This window comes from Myotis daubentonii, chromosome 5, assembly GCF_963259705.1.
Source record: "Myotis daubentonii chromosome 5, mMyoDau2.1, whole genome shotgun sequence".
NCBI classification, from domain to species: Eukaryota; Metazoa; Chordata; class Mammalia; order Chiroptera; family Vespertilionidae; genus Myotis; species Myotis daubentonii.
In genome coordinates this window covers 99,573,157-99,593,123 of record NC_081844.1, presented here as the reverse complement: position 1 = coordinate 99,593,123, position 19,967 = coordinate 99,573,157, and the positions used below count along the sequence as shown (strand labels likewise).

The 19,967-nt window shown below is 39.1% G+C and overlaps 2 protein-coding genes across 3 annotated transcripts; one reads left to right on the top strand and one right to left on the bottom strand.

Annotated features, from left to right (window-relative positions):
- The first annotated feature begins 44 nt into the window (after window positions 1–44).
- Window positions 45–8,453, top strand: NUDCD2 (NudC domain containing 2). Of its 2 annotated transcripts, none has more exons than XM_059699127.1 (4): window positions 45–504; window positions 2,250–2,298; window positions 2,592–2,668; window positions 7,573–8,453. In XM_059699127.1, the coding sequence occupies exons 1-4, from the start codon at window positions 265–267 to the stop codon at window positions 7,654–7,656; spliced, it is 450 nt and encodes a 149-aa protein (XP_059555110.1). In that variant the 5' UTR covers window positions 45–264; the 3' UTR covers window positions 7,657–8,453. The 2 variants fall into 2 exon arrangements, with proteins under 2 accessions (XP_059555110.1, XP_059555109.1); XM_059699126.1 differs by having other exon boundaries at window positions 2,517–2,668.
- Window positions 8,454–11,942: 3,489 nt separating this feature from the next.
- Window positions 11,943–18,897, bottom strand: CCNG1 (cyclin G1). Its single transcript, XM_059699123.1, has 7 exons — window positions 18,664–18,897; window positions 17,329–17,592; window positions 15,595–15,848; window positions 14,798–14,876; window positions 14,615–14,713; window positions 14,209–14,403; window positions 11,943–13,182 (listed from the first exon to the last, which is right to left on the bottom strand). The coding sequence occupies exons 2-6, from the start codon at window positions 17,590–17,592 to the stop codon at window positions 14,212–14,214; spliced, it is 888 nt and encodes a 295-aa protein (XP_059555106.1). The 5' UTR covers window positions 18,664–18,897; the 3' UTR covers window positions 11,943–13,182; window positions 14,209–14,211.
- Between the last annotated feature and the right edge of the window lie 1,070 nt (window positions 18,898–19,967).

Here is a 19,967-nt window from a genome sequence, read left to right as displayed (position 1 = left end):
AACTTTGAAAGACGACCAGTGGCGTCACAAAGGTGGCGGTGAGTTCCCGCCTCGCTGGTTCCAACCGTCTCCTATCGCTCCTGGAAATGTAAACTTTTCCGGATTTCACTTGTTTCAAATTTGGCCCTGCCAGCGTCCTAAGTAGCCAATGAAAAGGGAAATACGCGCTGAGATGTCAGCTTACATTCGTGCGCATGAGCGGTGACCCGAGCGGAAACCGGAGCCGGGAGGCCGGGGCGTGGCCCGAGCGTGGGGATTCGGCGCATGCGCTCCGCTCGCTCAGTGCCGCCGCCGCCGCCGGGAGGCACCTGGAGTATGTCGGCCCCTTTCGAGGAGCGCAGTGGGGTGGTTCCGTGCGGGACGCCTTGGGGCCAGTGGTATCAGACTTTGGAGGAGGTGTTCATTGAAGTGCAGGTGCCGCCAGGCACTCGCGCCCAAGATGTCCGGTGCGACCTGCAGAGCCGGCACGTGGCGCTGGCGGTGGGTGGCCGCGAGATCCTCAAGGTAGCGGCCGGTCGGGCTGGTGCCCAGATTCCTCGCGGCCTCCCCAAACCCCCGAGCCCTAGGGCTCCCCGTTTCCGTAGGAAGACTGTGGCGAGGCCGTTGGGCTTTTCTGATTGTGGTCTGGTCGGAGCCCCCACCTCCAGGGCCAGTCCTGATTTGACGCGGAAATTCGAGGAGCCTATTTTTCTGGCTTTATTTCTAAATCGAATGAAATTGCCCCTGTTGTGCCTCTGCGGGTCTTCAGCCGAAGCAACTTAACTAGATCGTCAAAGAAATAAATATTTATATTCCATACACACGCTTCCAGGCGCCGCCCTGTGTGCCGGGATGACAGCGTTGAATGAGACATAACGGCGCTGGTTATGGCAAGTAGGGAAGCATAATGAAAGTAGCATTATTAGTAGCATTTATAGTTAAAATCAATTAAATCCAAGCTAGATTTCTTTCTCAGATTAGCTGCTCCAGATGTTTGACGGCAGCGGTGAAGACTGTTTGCTGGGATGCCTGGTTCTGCCATTTTTCTAGTTTTGAAACCTTGGGCAAGAGATTTTTCAGTGTCTCTAACTTCATCCATAAAGGGCAGTAATTATAGTACCGTTTTTATAGGACTGTTTTGAGCATAACATGGCATCCATGTGCATGAAGAGCTGGGAGGAGTGCCTGCTATGTAATAAGCACGCAGGACATGTTAGCTGTTACTCTTCTATTAAAGTGCTTCAAGTACCTTTGAGAAAAGCACGATTGATTTAAAAGACTTTGATTTCTATCAACGTGGACCCAAATGACCTTACTGAATAGTTATTGCAATTCGTAGTTTCCTGAACAGTGGTTTAAGGTTACAATTCAAATTTCCAATCACTTGGGAATTTAGCAATAACTGTTTAACCCGAGGATTTTAGGTGTATATTTAGACTACTAGGATTTTTTTTTTTTCTCACACGTATTGACATGTGAAAGGAAATATATATTTGTTAACATGATATTTTCTAAAACAAATTTGGCAAAGCAACAAATAAATGGGTTTCAGCATATGCATTCTCTTTTAAACTTACATTTTGCTCTTTACTTAAAACCAGTTTCTGAAGAAAATCAGGAACTACTAATCTTAGATCTGTAGTATGTGCTAAAGTAATTTGTTAATGCCAATTTGCCCAACAAAGAATGAGCCAGTTTGTTTTTGACGGTTTTTTTTTTTTTTTTTTTTTTTTTTAGAATGAGCCAGCTTTTAAAAGTTTATTTTAAAAGACATAATTTCTTCTTAATTTCATCAGGAGAGCTCTTGTATTTTAATTCATAAAGCATTTCGGTTATTCATTTTATATTTGGCTAATCAATGATCAGTAGTATTTCTTTTTTTTTTTTAAATTTTTTATTGCTTAAAGTATTACAAAGCGTATTACATGTGTCTCCCCCCGCTTGACATTCCCCCGGCCTCCCCCAAGTAGTATTTCTTAGTCTTCTAAAAATTAAGGATCCCTGATCTTTCTTTAAAGAGCCCTGTGTTTTCTCTCATAGTAAATATTCCAAGCAGTGCAAACCAGGCTTCATTTCCCTTGCTAGGAGGAAACTTAGGGTTGAGCACCTTTCAATGTGTTGAAATGGTGTAAAAATTTATCTCCCTGTTTTAACCAAATTAGACAATTTTATGTGAATTAGATAGGAGATTAGGTAAGTCTTAAATCATGAAAGCTTTATAAAAATTAATGAAGTTTCTGTATTTTTAGTAACATATGTTTATTTTTCAGGGCAAACTCTTTGATTCTACAATAGCTGATGAGGGAACATGGACTTTGGGTAAGGGCAATCTATTATAAATCCTAGGGTCTTTTCATCAGTTAATTTTGTCTTGGAACTTAGTATGTTTTCCCTGTTGCATTAGGTGTTTTGTCTTTGCAGTTTTGAAAGATATACTAATAGAAATGTATTGAGAGTAATTTTGTGTCAAGATTACCTAATGGTTTTTGAAAATATAAAATTGAATGAACTCTAATTTGTGATTCTTGTTTGTTTAGAGGACAGAAAAATGGTTCGTATTGTTCTTACAAAGACCAAGAGAGATGCAGCAAATTGTTGGACTTCTCTTCTAGAATCTGAATACGCAGCTGATCCTTGGGTGCAAGACCAAATGCAGAGAAAACTTACATTAGAGAGATTCCAGAAAGAAGTAAGTCAGATAAATGTATGCCTATGTGTAGTAAAACATATTAGAAACAGAATAAATATTTTTTGAAATAAAGCCGAACCAGTTTGGCTCAGTGGATAGAGCGTCAGCCTGCGGACTGAAGGGTCCCAGGTTCGATTCCGGTCAAGGGCATGTACCTTGGTTGCGGGCACATCCCCCGTAAGGGGCGTGCAGGAGGCAGCTGATCGATTTCTCTCATTGATGTTTCTAACTCTCTATCCCTCTCCCTTCTTCTCTGTAAAAAATCAATAAAATATAAAAAAAAAAAAGAAAAAAAAAAAAAGAAATTAAAACTCATGAGGTTATAAAAATTACCAAAGTTCTGTAGAGGAATTTTTAAAGTTAAATGCTTAGAAAATGACTGGCCTTTTAATGTATGGGATTTGGTTTTTTTAAAAGATTTTCTTGAGAATTTATGCTATCATGACTTCTAAATTTAAATTTATTTAATGTGCACAGTAATGGCTGAATAATCTCATAAAACTCAATCAACAGAGACCTACATAGTGTAAAAATTCACCAATATCTTTGCTTTCCATGCCTGTGTCTCAGCCTCATCTCATCAGTATATTGACTTGTTTGTTTTGTTTTAACATAAGTGGAGACTCACACTGTATATTGTTTGTATTTCTTTTTTAATAATGCGTCTTGGGTCTCTCTTTTAGTACACATAGAAAAACTCACTTCTTTAACTGCTTCAGGGTGTTTTCTAGTTTGAATGTATTGTAATATTTAGCTATTCCCATTCGATAAGATTTAGATTTCCCTATTTATGTCTGCTATTTGAAAGAAAGTTTATACTTTCATCTCTGAAACTATTCAAACATTCAAATATACATCTTTAGCCTAGACTTTTCCCCTGAATTTTGGACTCTGATATCCAATTGCCTATTTAATAACTCCGTTTGGCTAGCAAACATTAAACTCAGTACATACAACATGAGCTTTCTAACATCTGTCTCACATATGTTCAAACTCTAAGCTTCTCATCTCAGTTGATGGACATGAATTTTTCAAATAAAAAAGTATGTGTGTGTGTATACACACACACACACACAGAGTCCTCGGGTTACGTTGTACTCGCTGTACATTGTTTTGTGGTTACGTCGCCATCTCCCATTTATTTATAAAAAAATAAAAAAGTTCCGTCATTTTGATGTATGTACATATGTGCTTTATGTTTTTTATTATTTATTTACAAGTAAAGGTCAGGAATTGTTATCTTTCTTTCAAAATTTTTTACTGTTTCACTTCATTACTGCTGTGTATGTGCTCCATGTGAGTGGCATAGGTACTTATGTAGGTGGGTTCCGACTTACAGTGAAAATCGTGTTACGTCACGCCATAGGAATGGATCTCTGATGTAACCGAGGACCTATTGTGTGTGTGTGTGTGTGTGTGTGCGCGCGCGCGTGCGTGCGCCCGCAAATATATATACCAGAGGCCTGGTGCACGGGATTTTTGTGCTGGTGGGGGGAGTGGCTTGCGGGGATCAGCCCACTGTGGGAGCACTGCTCATCCCCATCAGTTGAGTGGCTATGGACCCACCCTCTGAGCAGCTGCTCCTGCTGTTGTAGTGCCGCTCATCCCAGTCAGCTGAGCAGCACTCCTACTGTGGGAAAACACTAACCACCAGGGGGCAGCTCCTGCATTGAGTGTCTGCCCCCTGGTGGTCAGTGTGCATCATAGTGACTGGCCGACAGTTCATTCTGGTTGTTCCGCCATTAGGTCGCTGGGCTTTTATTATAGGATATATATATCTATATGTAGATATACACACACACATATATTTATATACATATACGTATGGTATATGTATGTGTGTATATATACACACACACACTGATTGACCAGATTATTATGACCACCTGGCGTTTGTAGGCAAATTAACTATAATTTCTCGCTGAAGTTGCTAGAGGGCCAGACCATTATAAATGTCTGAATAGCACAACATACCTAAGTATTGTTGCTGATCAGGTTCATCCTATCACGTTGATGGTGTATCCCAATGGAGGTGGCTTCTTCCAACAGGACAAGGCACCATGTCACGGTGCTCATATTGTGCAGGAGTGGTTTCAAGAATATGAGGGAGACTTTACCTTGCTTAGGTGGCCCCCACAATCACCAGATCTCAATCCAATTAAGCATTTGTGGGACTAAGTTAAAAGAGCCATCAGGCAGCTGGTTCCACAACCATCAAATCTCACAGAACTGGATAGTGCTATTCATCAGGCATGGTGTCAGATTCCTCGCATCACCTTTCAACATCTCGTGGAGTCAATCCCAAGAAGAATTGCCGCAGTATTGAAGGCAAAAGGTGGCCCAACAAAGTACTGATGGGGTGGTCATAATAATCTGGCCGGTAATAATAATCTGGCCACTCAGTGTATATACTAGAGGCCTGTTGCACGAAGATTTGTGCAATAGGCCTTCCTTTCCCTGGCTGCTGGCACTGGTTTTCCTCCAGCACTCGGGACCCAGGCCTTCACTCTGGCCACCGCCTTCCGTCTTCACTCCGACCGGAGCCTTCACTCCAGCGGGAGTCTTCGCTGCGGCCGGAGCCTTCAGTCTTTGCTCCAGCTGGAGCGCCGCTTCTGTAGTTCCCTTCGCCCCCTGCCCTTCCCCTCATAGCAGGCGTCCTGCCCTGCTCAGCCGCTCCACGCCTGCATGCATGCTGCCCAGAGGCCCAGAGTGGCTGGGAGGCGGGGCCGCCACCATCTTTGTTGGGTTAATTTGTGTACCCACTCCTGATTGGCTGGTGGGCATCGTGAAGGTATGGTCAATTTGCATCTTTCTCTTTTATTAGTGTAGATGTATGGGGTCCTTGCCAGATAGAGCGTCAGCCAGAGGACTGAAGGGTCCCGGTTCGATTCTGGTCAAGGGCATTGTTCCTTGATTGTAGGCTCCATGTCGATCCCCAACAAGGGTATGTGCAGAAGGCAACCAAATGATGTGTCTGTTTCTCTCTCTGTGTCCCCCTCCCTTCTACTCTCTCTAAAAAAATTAATGGAAATGTATACTCAGGTGAGGATTAAAGAAAAAGGGGTGTGGGGAATCATCCTCCATTCCTGTCTGTGTCTTACACCCTATTCATTTTGTCAGGAAATCTTACTGGTACTACCACTGCCACCCTTATCTGGACTACCTCTAATGTCTTGTCTAGATTACTTCAATAACCTAATTGTTCTCTTCACGTCTACCTTTGCCAAGCTATAGTCCTCTCAAAATAGCAGTTAGAGCAGTTCTTTTAAAATGCAAGTCAGATTACATTACTTCTCTTGTCAGAACTTGTTCACTCTAGTAAAAGACCAGGTCTCTTACAGGGCTCCATCTGATCTGGTCTTCCATGATCTCCCTGACCTCTTTTCTTAATGCTGTACCCCTTGGTCATTCTGCTCTAGCCACACAGGCCATTTTGCTGTTCTTGAACATGTCAGGCCATTCCTTTTCTGTCCTTTTCTTTTCCCAAAGCTTGGCTAACTTCACAGTTTTCAAGTCATTGCTCAATGAGCATTCTTTGAGTTTTGATCATTCTATTTAAATACTGTAACCTCTTCATTTTCCTTATTCTGTCCTACTTTTCTTTCTCCTTTCCTTTCCTTTCCTTTCCTTCCCTTTCCCTTTCCCTTTCCCTTTCCCTTTCCCTTTCCCTTTCCCTTTCCCTTTCCCTTTCCTCCTTCCTTCCTTTCTTTCTCTTCTTTCTTTCTTTTTCTATAGTACTTGCCAACTTTTAACTTACTGAATACCAACTCTTAATACACTAGATCAGGGGCCTGCAAACTGGCTCATGGGTCAAGTCCAGCCTGTTTTTGAGTAAAGTTTTATTGAAACACTGCTATGCTCATTTGTTTGTGTATTGTCTTTCATAAGAGCAACAGCAAAATCGAGTAGTTATGACTGAGATTATATGGTCTTCAAAGCCTAACATATTTACTACCTGGCTCTTTACAGAAAAGTTTGCTGACTCCTGCACTAGATAACTTTAATGGTTTATTATTGGTCTCTCTCTCTCTCTCTCTCTCTTTTTTAATATATCTTTATTGATTGCAGAGAGGAAGGGAGAGGGATAGAGAGTTAGAAACATCAATGAGAGAGAAACATCAATCACCTGCCTCCTGCACACCTCCTACTGGGGAGGTGCTGGCAATCAAGTTACATGCCTTTGACCAGAATCGAACCTGGGACCCTTCAGTCTGCAGGCCGACACTCTATCCACTGAGCCAAACCGGTCGGGGCTATTATTGGTCTCTTGTTTGAGTGTAAGCTCCACTGAAGCAGGGATCTTTGTCTGTTTGTTCACTCTTGAATTCCACATGCCTCTAATAGTGTCTTCCAAACACTAAGAACTCAATTAATGTTTGTTGAAATGAAATGTCCTCCGAAAGACTACAGCCTGAGGTAATGCTTACTTCATAGGATTGTTATGAGGATTAACTATGTTAATATATGTATAGCTCTTAGAACCCTGCTTGGTATATAGCAGGGTCTCAAATAATGGTATTAAAACCTGTTTGTACACTGATACTAAAGTGTTCAAATAAGAAAAGTGTTTTTTATCCTATTTATTTCATCCTATTTATCTCCTTTTTGCTAAAAAAAATATTTTAAATACTCTCAAATGTGTATGTGTTTGTCCATACACTTGTTAACATTGTAACATGCATATTGGATCTTCTAAATATTTGTAAGTCTGAACATTATAAAATTAGAGTTTTAAGTTTCATTTTGGTGATTACAGTGAAGTTTGGTACATATTTACATGTTTATTGGCTATTTAGATTTCCTTTTTTTGTCACCTGCCTTTCAAGCTTTTTATCATTTTCCTTTGAAGTTATTTATAGTTTTCCTCATAAGTTTTGTCATACATTTTTGTTTATATCTTTTAGAATCCTGGTTTTGACTTCAGTGGAGCAGAAATCTCAGGAAACTACACGAAAGGTGGACCAGATTTCTCAAATCTGGAGAAATAGCTGCTATTTTTTGCTGCATTCTGTGGACCCTAGCAGATATTGCCAACTTGTTCAAAGGAACAGATTATATGGTAGAAGAAAAATGTGGATGCCTACAGTTAACAAATTGCAAAATATATTTAAGTATGGTTCTAAAAATTGCATTCAAATATGATTTACATAGGAAACCTCTTAAATACTGTGGTAACTATTCTATCAATATATGATAACTTTTTTTGGACTTGGTTTTGCTCAGCATGAAGTTTCATATGATGCATTTTGCTAATTTCATATTTAACCTATATTTTTAATACAAAAATTGTTAGGATATAGATCATAATGAAATATACAGGGTGCCTTCAGGGAAAGTTAATTTATTTTCTTCTAATAAGTGTGATGTACGAGTAATGTTCAATAAACTTTTTAAAATAGGAATTTTGTACCCTTTTGGCTAAGTATACCAGTCCACACAAGGAAATTGTATTAATGAAAATTTTAGGAAAGAAAAAAATCCACAAGTATATTCTGAGTAAGTGAACTTTAAGAGTTAATGAAAATCTCTGAACTATAGTATATTATTTCTTGAGAGATCACTTTATGTCAACAAACTGAAAAGTAGTTAACCTCACAGTAGGAATGGATTAATATGAAAAGAGATTTGGTGAAGTGAGTATGATTATTGGCCAAGTGTATTGTTAGCACCATAAAACAAATTATGGTCAGTGATTATAAATCAGTGATATAATTTTGATCTTCAGTGATCGAGGCATAGAAGTAAGAATTGTCTTGACATTTTATTTCATCCTTTTTATCTTTTTTATATAAAAAAAAATTTAAACAATCTCAAATGTATAGAATAGTTAAAACTAAAGAACATAGAATTGTTTTTTTTTCCTCAACCAATTTGTGTAAGTTGATGACATGATGTCCAATTACCTCTGTGTACCTTAATGTGTATTTCCTTGAAAGGAAACTCTTACATACTACAATACAACCTTTAAAAGCAGGAAATAATCATTGTCACATTACAACTATCCAATTCTCAGACCTTCATTCCTTTCAAGTTCAATTGTCCCAATGTCTTTTATAGTAAAGGGGTACAGTCAGAATCATGCCTTTCCTTTAGATGTCACATGTTTTAACTGTGCTTAAATCTGGAACAGATCCTCATTTTCTCCTTGACTTACAGCCTTGGCACTTTTGAAGATTATAGACGTGTTTTTTTTTTTTACAACATTCCTCAATTTGAATTTTGTCTGATATTTCTTCATTAGGTTCAGGTTTTGCATCTTTGGTAGGAATGTTAAAGAAATGATGCTAAGTTCTTATTGTATCCTACCATGAGTTAATTTGTTGTTCTTATGGTGATTACTTAGATCACTGTTTAAGTGGTATCTGCTCGTCTTCTCGATTGTACTCTCTTTATGTGTATAATTGAGTACTTTGTGGAAGTTAGTTTCAAATTATTATCTTGTTACCAAACTTTCATTTTATTGATATCTTTATGGACTCATTATTTCCTACTTTATTCAGCAGGTTAAAATCTATTATTCTTATTACTTTGATTCTCAAAATTTTTCTAGATTTGTCCAGTGCCAGACCATTCTAGGTGGCTTCTATGTCCTTTTGACATGTTCCCATCATTACCTGAGCAATTTCTTAATCCTTCACAAGTCATATGAGGCTTATTATGCTTTCTCTGCCCTAACCCAAGAATCAGCAATTTTTCCACGGAATCTTGGTTTTCATTCGTGGAGAATGGTTTTTAGAAGTGAGCAGTTACTGTTGATGTTTGTATAGTGTATACATTTACATCTATATTTATATGTATAGAAAACCATGTGTTCACACTTGGTTTTTAGTATAGTCACTTTCATTTCTAATCTCTTAGGGTCATTTTTGTTTTCTCTAACTCCTTTCAGCAACAGTGAGAAACCTGATTCTATTATCCTTAATGTATTTGGTTCCCTATTCTAGGCTATGTTGGTATGAATGAATGCCTTCTCTCACTGTGTTTAGGCTCTAGCACCCTATGCCTTCTCATCTGGGATCCTAACCCTCCACAGTGGGCCACTGCAGTCCAGCCACTCCCTATGTTCATGTTACCCAATAACTTTAGGAGTGAAATTATGGGGAAGAGGCTTTTTTCTTTTAATTGGCTTCTCATTTTAACATTTTAAAAATATTTTGTAATTTGAATAAACATAAAGTAAAATGAACTTTTTTGTTTGTAGTTTTTTGAATTTTAACGTAGAAATATGTTACCTCTAAAATCAGGAGTTGAACAGTTCAGTCACAAAAATGCCTTCACACTAGATTTGTCTTTTAAACAAGTTCACATGAATGGAATCATGTGCTATCTTTTTTAAAAATAGCTTTATTGTGATAAAATTCATTTTACCCATTTAAAGTGTATAATTTAATGGTTTTTAGTATACTCACATATTCAGCCATCACCATGGTCCATTTTCATTGCCTGAAAATGAAACCCCATGCCTTTTAGCTATCATCCTCCCCAGTTCCTGACCTAAGCAACCACTAATTTACTTTCCATTTCAGATTTAACTGTTCTGAACATTTTATATTTATGAAATAACTAGAGGCCCAGTGCATGAATTTGTGCACGGGTGGGATCCCTCAGCCTGTCCAGCGATCGGGGCCGCTGGAGGTTGGCCAGTGGGGGGAGGGGCAATGGGAGGTTGGCCGACTCTATCAGGTGGAGGCAGAGGAGCTACGGAGCGCTGTGGGAGTGCACTGACCACCAAGAGGCGGCTTCTGCGTTGAGTGTCTGCCCCCTGGTGATCAGTGTGTGTCATAGTGACTGGTTAACCAGTCATTTAGTTGCTTAGGCTTTTATATATATAGATAATATATGATCATTTTTTATTGGCTTCTTACACTTAACATAATGTTTTATTTTTTATTTTATTTATTTTTTTAAAATATATTTTATTGATTTTTTTACAGAGAGGAAAGGAGAGGGATAGAGAGTTAGAAACATCGATGAGAGAGAAACATCGATCAGCTGCCTCCTGCACACCCTCTGCTGGGGATGTGCCCGCAACCAAGGTACATGCCCTTGACGGGAATCGAACCTGGGACCCCTCAGTCCGCAGGCTGACGGTCTATCCACTGAGCCAAACCGGTCAGGGCTACACTTAACATAATGTTTTAGAGGATTTCCACATTGTGTGCCAATGCTTCATTTTTTAAAAAAGATATTTTTATTGAATGTTTTAGAGAAAGGGAGAAAGAAAAACATCAGTGTGAGAGCAAAACATCAATCAGCTGCCTCCTCCACACACCTTACCAGTTCATTTGTAAATTGGGATAACTTCATACATTTTGAATGAAGATGATTCATATAAAATATCTGGCAATAGTACCTGAAAATAAAAACTTATTGCTAACCACAAATATTAGATCAGAAATGTCTATTGTTGAGGTAGTAAGTAGCTTAATTGGAAATACAGATAAGGTTCAAGTAACCTTTTTAAAAATAACACTTGTGAGAAGAGAGCTTATTAAATATCTAATCTGAGTTGAGTGCAAAAGGGGACATTTAAGTTTTTCTTTCATCGGTAATCCCTTGTAGTGTCTTCTTTGGTTCCTTTAATTAAATGTGAACAGTTCAAAATTAAATATTGTTTTAGTTCAGTAATAACCAGTTGATCTAACACAATACTTGGCAGTTAACTACCACTATCTGGAATATTGTCTAATTAGGTAAAGAGGGTTTACACAAAACTTCAGGTGGGCTGAATCTAAGGGTGAAGTTGTATTAAGGATATCCATAGTAGTGATGAATCCAAATGATAAAAATAACCAAAGTGCAAAAAATCAATTTTTAATGCACATTAAGCATATTTGTCATCATGTCTACTTTAGAAAACCATTAGAGTAAAAGCTTCAAGTAAATAATGGCTACATGATTAAAGAGATTTTTTTTCTGCTATCATCTTTACTGAGTAGAGCCCTGGCTGGTGTTGACCAATGGTTACAGCATTGGCCCCGGGCACCATAGGGTCACGGGTTTGATTCCTGGTCAAGGGCATATGCCTGGGTTGCAGATTCCAGTCCTGCCCGGTCATTTGTGTGCAGGAGGCAACCAATCAATGTGTCTCATGTTTCTCTCTCTCTTCCCTCCATTCCACTCTCTAAAAATCAATGGAAAAAGTATCCTCTGGTGAGGATTTAAAAAATAGACTGAGTAGAGATAGCTTTTTATTGTGGTTCTGCCATCACATTGCCAAAATAGTTTATTGAATCAGAAGAGAAACACATTAGAAAACCACCCATCAAAGAAATGCATTTCAATCACTTTATTGAAATGTATATCCCCCTTAGTACTAAAACACAATGGTAGTTGGTTAGGTTACCTCTGCAAACTCAGAATTAACGTGGATGTAATTAAAATATTGAAATGTATCAGCCTTTTGGGAAAACTGAAAAGTTATCTACAAAACATATTGTTTACAAAAGTATGAGATATACTGTGGTTCTTTGGTTTATTTTCCAGTGTATATTTATTCATAACATGATGTCAACATTGGGCACAATTATCTTGGATGGACTCAGGCTACACATTGCACTGAGTAGTTTATAACACTTCTAACACTGTAGATCTCCTTATATTCACTGACTTACTAGCAAGTCCTGAACACTTTCCAGCAACCTCATGATTATAAAGATGGGTATTTACTTAAGACCTTCTGTTGGCACAGTAGGGAAAATTAGTGAAAGTATAGTCCCTTCATTTTAAACAGAGTTGTAAATTAGAAGCAATGGCAGTTTTATAAAAACAGTCCTTAGTAAAAACTTCTGGAGTGTGAAATGAGCAAGTTTTCAGAGTGATGTTAATTTGAGTCACTAGTACAATAAAACGAATTTTCTCGATGTGACTATATTGAAGCAGATTTTGCATAAAAACTTTTTTCCCTGGACACAAATATCACCTGTCTTATAGAAAAAATATTAAAGATAATACTCCAAGATTAACAGGTATGTAGTTTTGCTTTATACAAAATGAATGTAATTCCCATGTAGCAATCAAGTCCACATCTCTGGATAATCTATTACTTGCATTATTATGGGTGCTAAGAAACCATATTCACTGCCTAAAATAGTGACCCTTATAATGTCTTAAAAGTGCATTTGTGAAATATTGGTTTTGATGTAAACCTCATAATTTAAAATTTAAATTAAGTAGGTTACCATTTTTAATACCTCCTAAATTTACTGACCCAATATAGAAAGTTGGATCAATGTTAGAAATGAAGATTCACAGTTTACCTTCCCAGATTTTTCATTAACATTTCACATTATGGACTTGGCTTTGTTTGTATGCCTCAGCTGAATTCAAATTTAAGCATAATTCCACTATAGCATAATGTTAATTAGGCAGTTTTCCCAAATCTGAGAACATCAATGCTAATCCAGTTACGATGTTTTGAGGATTCACAGCTTAAATCCACTATAACATTATGGAATCCATCCTTCAGGATTGTGGCAAAAGGCTTCAGAGAAGTTTTTGTTGCTGTAATAATCCTATTTAAACAAACAAAAAATCAAGTTATCAGAAGTTTGCCAAACACAAGTATTACTGTTAAAAATGACTTACTGCTCATATGTAAGATTCATAATCAGGTCACACGTAGGTGTGTTAAATGTTAACATTGAGTTTTGAATAGGAAAATATCACAGTGAGTTATATTTAGATGGCAAGAATATATGTCAGTGACAATCAGGCATGTAACAACTTTTCAGGGTTCCAACTGCTATAGCAATGATACAAACTATAGTGTAACCTGCTGGTTTCCAAACACCCAATGTGAAGACTATCTGGCATAACTTAACGTTTTCTTTAAATACAACATCCTAGACCATACTGATTTTGCATATAAGGTAATCTCAAACTAGTTCATATATGGTTCAAACTTTTGGTCCTATTGTCCTACTCAGGCTTGTGTAACTTTAAATGAGCCAGAGTTTGAGTCTACATAAAGCAAAATGAATGATGGTCAATTAAATATTACTGTTTTAGTGCTTTTATTTTTTATTATTATATTTTAAATAGATTTTTATTGACTTCAGAGAGGAACAGAGAGAGAGAAACATCAATGATGAGAGAGAATCATTGATTGTCTGCCTCCTGCACTCCTCACATTGGGATCGAGCCCACAACCCGGCCATGTGCCCTGATCTGGAATCAAATGGTGACCTCTTGGTTCCTAGGTCGATGCTAAACCACTGAGCTATGCCAACTGAGCTTAGTGCTACTTTTAAAATTCCAGTTATTCAACAGGATGCTGTTTCCTAGGCTGATAATGTAATGAAATGGCTAAATTGCATACCCAAGGTTGGATATTTCCTTATTGTTAGGGTGTTGTGCTTTGAACGTAGTTAATGCCCTAAAATATTAGCTCACTAGATCAGTGAAGTCATTATCCCCTTTGTAGTCCAATTCCATTTTTGTTTGGAAAACAATTCCGATTTTAATTCTTGAATTATAGAAGAAAATTATAGCATTATAAAAATTTCTCTATATGGGAAATAACTATGAACCCAATTTACCAATTAAGGAACCGTTTCAGGAATTGTTGGAAGGTGGGTTATTCTGTAGTAACTATGCTTCAATTGCCGTGCAGTCCGCCCAGAAACAATCCATTTCAACTTCTGAACATTTGGTTTGGAGCACTTGTTTGATGAATATTCAGTTAAACACTTGGATACAAGCTCTTGCCAGAAGGTCAAATCTCTGCCATTTATCTGTGCATAAATTTTAAAAAATTACTACTCAATTAAAAGTTTTATGGTATTTAACTACAGTAATACTTGTAATCTTATTAACGTGTCTTTCCTTGTCAAAATATTTGAAGCTACTCAAGTTTCAAACACATGATATCTCATTTTAGTTCAGGAGACAGTACAAGTGTATTAGTTTCTTTTACAGCTGTTAACAGGAATGACCTTGACATACCTTGGAATGTTTCTGAAGACATTCTACGACTTCTGTTAACTCTACACACTTCTGTGCTTGGATCTCCAATGCAATGATAGACAATGCCAACACAGAAGGCTAAAAGAAAAAAATTTAAGGTAAATGTTGACTATAAAAACAGGTACATAAATAGGTACATAAACAGGTACATAAAATATTTACCCTTGCTTTAGAAAATAGGATCCTGCAGTGGCATGCCTTAAGTTGAGCTTCTAATCTTTCAAAATTAAGGCTATTCCTCCTTTAAAAAGAAAATGAGATTAATTTTATGTAGATAATTTTACATCTAGTCAAAAGTCAAATTTTTAGAAAGACACTGAAGTCAATTTTAAAGTTTAAGTTTATACACACAGAAAATAAATTATTTGAAGTAAACAATTCCTCTTCCCTCAAAGACATGAACTCCTTAAAAATAACTAACTCCTTAAGGATAGCAAACATAAATTTTAAGTCATTTGGGGCAAAAAAATAAAAAGTATCATGCCATAACTAACAAGGTTCCTTTTTATCTTTTTTAACTTAAAATAATCTTTATTGTTTAAAGTATTACAGATGTCCCCGTTTCCCCCCATTGATCCCTTCTAGCCCGCACCCACCTCCTACCCCAGGGCCTTCACTATGGTTTTTTGGATTTTAATCTATTTCTGAATCTACTGAAGTTTCTTTTTCCAGTAATCTGTTAGATGCATACCTACTAGTTCTATAAATTAACTAGTCTATAAATGGAAAGTGAAATATAAGTAAAAGGTGAAATATCCTTTAGTCTCAAGAATTAGCCTTCACATACTTCCAGAGGCTATTGACAACTGAAAGTCTCATTTCTGCGGGACAGTGAAGAGAAATTCAAGGAGCTGCAGGTCCTTTGATAGGAATTCTCCCAGGATATTGATTTTAAGCATCATCCAGACAATAACATTCTAATTTCCAAAAAGCCTTGGTTCAAGACAAGGATTACATACCTTTCAAATGGCGAGTTCTCTTGAATGAGTGAGTAATAGAGTTGCAGAAATTGAAAGGCAGTAGTAGCTTTAACTTTCCAACACACTTTCTCCAATACAATCTTCTCCATTCTCATCAGGTCTGAAACGGTGAACCTGTACTGGCTTATTCGGATCAAGTCACTTGCCAATGGGACATTCCTTTCCTCTTCTATTGATTTTACAGCCAGGTAGAAGCAGCTTAGTCCAACACACCCAAGGTGCTTGGGCTGAACCTAAAAAAGACAATAAGTCCATGTCTTTACCTTATTTCAATTAAAAAAAAAAAAAGATAATCTAGAACTCAGACCCATCATTATGAAAATGAACCTTTGAGGTATATTTGTCATCTCTAAAGGAATTAACAAGTCAACTGTGGCCTGACAATACAATGCACCCCACTTGGAACCAAATTTGGAGTAACTGGACTAAGTTGCAGTATAATGTTTGGGTTCAGCAAATAAAATTTTTTTTTTAAATCACTATAGAACTAACTAAGTGCTCTGTTCTAGTTGGACTAAATAAGTTAACTGGTCAAAGGCTTAGATGAGGACTGAAACACCTTACAGCTTACACACGAAATTTCTTTCCAGAATGTTGTGTTTTTCCAGGATGTTTTCTTTGTAATAACACCTGTTTAAAACACTATAGCACATAAGGGATAGATGTATCTTACTCATCTGTGCAACATTTATAGATTTAAAGATAATGATTGCACATGCTGTCTAAAGAGGTGCATAATTAACCTATTCAACAAATTTCTTGAGCCATCCAATTCAACAAATACATTATTGAGTTCCTCCTATAGAGGAGACATTGTGTTAGGTATCGAGAACTAAAAGATGAGTTTTATTCCAACTGTCAGATTATCTCATTATCTACCAATGACCATGGGCACACAGAGAAGGCAGATGTATTTTTAACAGCTAAAGTAGCTCTGAAAGATACATCGATATCCTGCTTATCCAAATATAGGGAAATAATTATGTAAATGCTGCTCCACCAGAAGATACTCTATTTAAGCAGATGCTGGAAATGCCAAACATAAGCAAGACTTGAGTATGTCTAAGGCTAAAACAAGTATAACTTTATATATGAGTGGAGATCAATATACTTTATTGACCAAGTGGTTGATAACATCTCTAATTATTAATCACAACCTAGCATTCTGATGCTAACACATTTTTGAAAATAAAAAAGTGAAAACACCCAACCTATCAAGAAAGATTTTTAAAAATAACAGCCAACTCTCCTACTGGGAGACTGCAATTAATGATTTGGTACTAGACTATGTTTCAGTGTCAGAAGTTAAATCTAATAAATAATACATTACTCTTGATTTTAAAAAAAAGTATTCATCAGTGTTGTAGTACAGAGAATTCTTGGGCTACCTGCTGAAAATAAAAAAGGTCAAGTTTATAAATACCAACCCAAAGCTAGCAATTCCATATCTAAAACATTGAGCAAAACTAAGAAACACTCAGGGTAGCCCTGGCTGGGTGGCTCGGTTGGAACACTGTCCCATACACGAAAAGATTGCGGGTTCAATTCCTGGTCAGGGCACATACCTAGCTTGTGGGTTTGATTCCTGGTCTAGGCACATATGGGAGACAACTGATCCATGTTTCTCTCTCTATTTCTCTAACATCAATAAAACATAACCTCGGGCGAGAATAAAAGAACAAACTACTCAGGGTAATGTAGCTTTAAACATACCTTCATTTTGGACAGGAATCTGTCCAGTAAATTCACAGCCAGAGAAAACGTCTCTGTGTCGAAGCCGAAGAACTGAGTTAGACTAAGGAGATCCTTCACTTCAAAGTCCCTCAGTCTTGCAGTCATCCTGAGGCCTTTATCATAAGCAGATTCAATGAGTCTCAAGCCGCAGACCTTTGGCTGGCATTTCGGCTCCTGTTCCAACAGGGCATTCAGCTGGTGTAGCAGTTTCTGAGAGTCAGTTGTTGTGAGGACCTCTATCATCTATATATAGAACAAAGCCCAGAAAGGATAAGAATAGCCCTTCCTGCACTGTATTGTGCCAAGTGCTTGATAACATAAGTTTCCCCTCCCCCAGCGCTGCTAGTGAATCTAAGTCATTGCAATTTTAAAATATTGCAAACCTTCCAAGAGATACTTACTCAAGTCATTCACTGTCAAGAGATGACTATGAGTTGTTAGACAAGATACCAAAACTTTGAAATTCTGCCATGTATTAACAGTGGGGACTGTTCAGGTTAGATAATTTTTCTTAGGGCTCAGTTCCTCATCTGTAAAGTGGGTATGAGGTTATCATTACCCACCTCACTGACTTGTGTGGAATACATGAGGTCCCCTGGGTATAGAGCTTAGCATATACAGTAGGTGCCTAATCAACACTGGGCAATATTAATGACCTTACTTCTACGTCTGTAAAATGAGGCAATAATATGTCTCTCTGGCTGTGAAGATTAAATACGACGATTCATGTAGAATTTAGCACAGTGCCTGGCCCACGGTGCTCAATAACTGTGAACTTTTACTGGTGTTAGGAAAGGAAGCGTAAGGAGTGTTATAGGAGCACAGAGGGAGTGGGAGGCTAATCCAGCCTGCAAAAGGAAACTGGGAGTTTTCTAAATTAATAAATTGAAGTGGGTTGATAATTTTATTGCTTATTAATAATATTGCACATTTGTGTCCCAGGCACCACGCTAAGTCTTGGACGCGCACACACGGTCCCTCGCTACCCAACGGAAAGACAGGAATGCCGGGGACCTTCAGCGCCGGGTTACGGAAGGAGGGCGCGGATGACGAGCCACTAACTTGATGGGTTCAACTCTTTCTCCCGGGGCTGGTCCCTGGGTCCCCGCCTGCCCGCTTTGACACTTGGACCCCGCGGATCTGAGACAAGTCGGACCGGGCCCCGCCCTCGGGGCTCGGACTCGCCCGGACTTGTTGCTGACAGCAGCGGATTAGCCACCCGAGGGTAAGGACGCGGCCGGACTCACCCCCCATCCCGTGCCCCAGCCTGGCGCCCTCCCCGCCCGCTATACCAGCCCCGCAGGCCCAGCTCACCTTGATCGCGAATGCGGCTCCTTCGCTGAAATCTTCCCTCCCCGGGCCTGCTCGCACCTCCGCCCACGATATCAAATCCGAGAAGTCCTAGAGGCGCGGGGACTCGCGGGCAAGAGGGCACAGGCCCGGGGAGGGGGAGCTGTCCTGGGTGGAGGTCTCCGCAGCGCCGCCCAGACGACACTGCCCTCCTCGGGGTCCGCTCGGAGCCGAAGGGACCGCGACGGGCCTCCCGAGGAATATATCGGAGGGCGGGGCCTTCCTGCTAGGCAAGGGGAGCTTTGTCGCCGCTAATTGGTGCAGTTCGTTTGATGGATGGCCCCCGCGGACCAAAGAGGACGGGTCTGTAGAGAGGAGGCCAAGTCTCCGCCCCTCGAGACCACGCCCCCTCCCACTCAGCGTCTCTTATTGGAGACTTTTCCAAGGTGTCTTCAATGAAGAGGAGGGCGAAGGACATGCGGCGCGCACCAATCCTGGCCGGGCCAGGTGTCTGCGGCGGCCGGATTGGCTAGCGTGCCATTCCCGAATGTACTGGGACTTCTTGTTCCTTGAGGTTTAGCAGAGCGGTTCTACCCCTCCTTCTAAAGTACCTCGGCTAGTTACCAAAAAAAAGTAAAAAAAAAGTCTGCGTTTTCATTTCAAATGGAGAGGTGGTGGGTTTTTTACGGGCTAGTTTATTAAAGTCCAGAAACTTCTCTTGGTGAGCTGTGGAAATCAATGGATCCTTGCCTTGTTTTGCTTTTTTGTATACTTGGTCTAAGAGTGGAGTTGGGCTACATAAATCCTTGGTCTTATACCGGTTTTCTGAGTTTGATGTTTTAAGCCAATTGAAATAGAAAAATTAGTAGTTTTTCAATGGCTTAAAATGAAAAGCTGTGGTTGACTCTTAAGCAGGGGTCCTCAAACTTTTTAAACAGGGGGCCAGTTCACTGTCCCTCACACCGTTGGAGGGCAGGACTATAGTTAAAAAAAAAAACAACTATGAACAAATTCCTATGCACACTGCACATATCTTATTTTGAAGTAAAAAAACAAATGTTTTCGGCGGGCCACATGTGGCCCACGGGCCGTAGTTTGAGGACCCCTGCTTAAGAGGAATACATGGGCAAAATAATTGTAGTGACTGTGAATCTCAGTTCACAGGTCTGTGTGTGAAGCATTGTTGTTCTTTTTTTTTTTATTGTTTTATTGCTTAAAGTATTACAAAGGGTATTACACATGTGTCCTTCCCCCCCCCCCCCCCCCCCCGCCCTTGACAGTCCCCTGGCCTCCCCTACCCCCCAGTGTCTTATGTCCATTGGTTATGC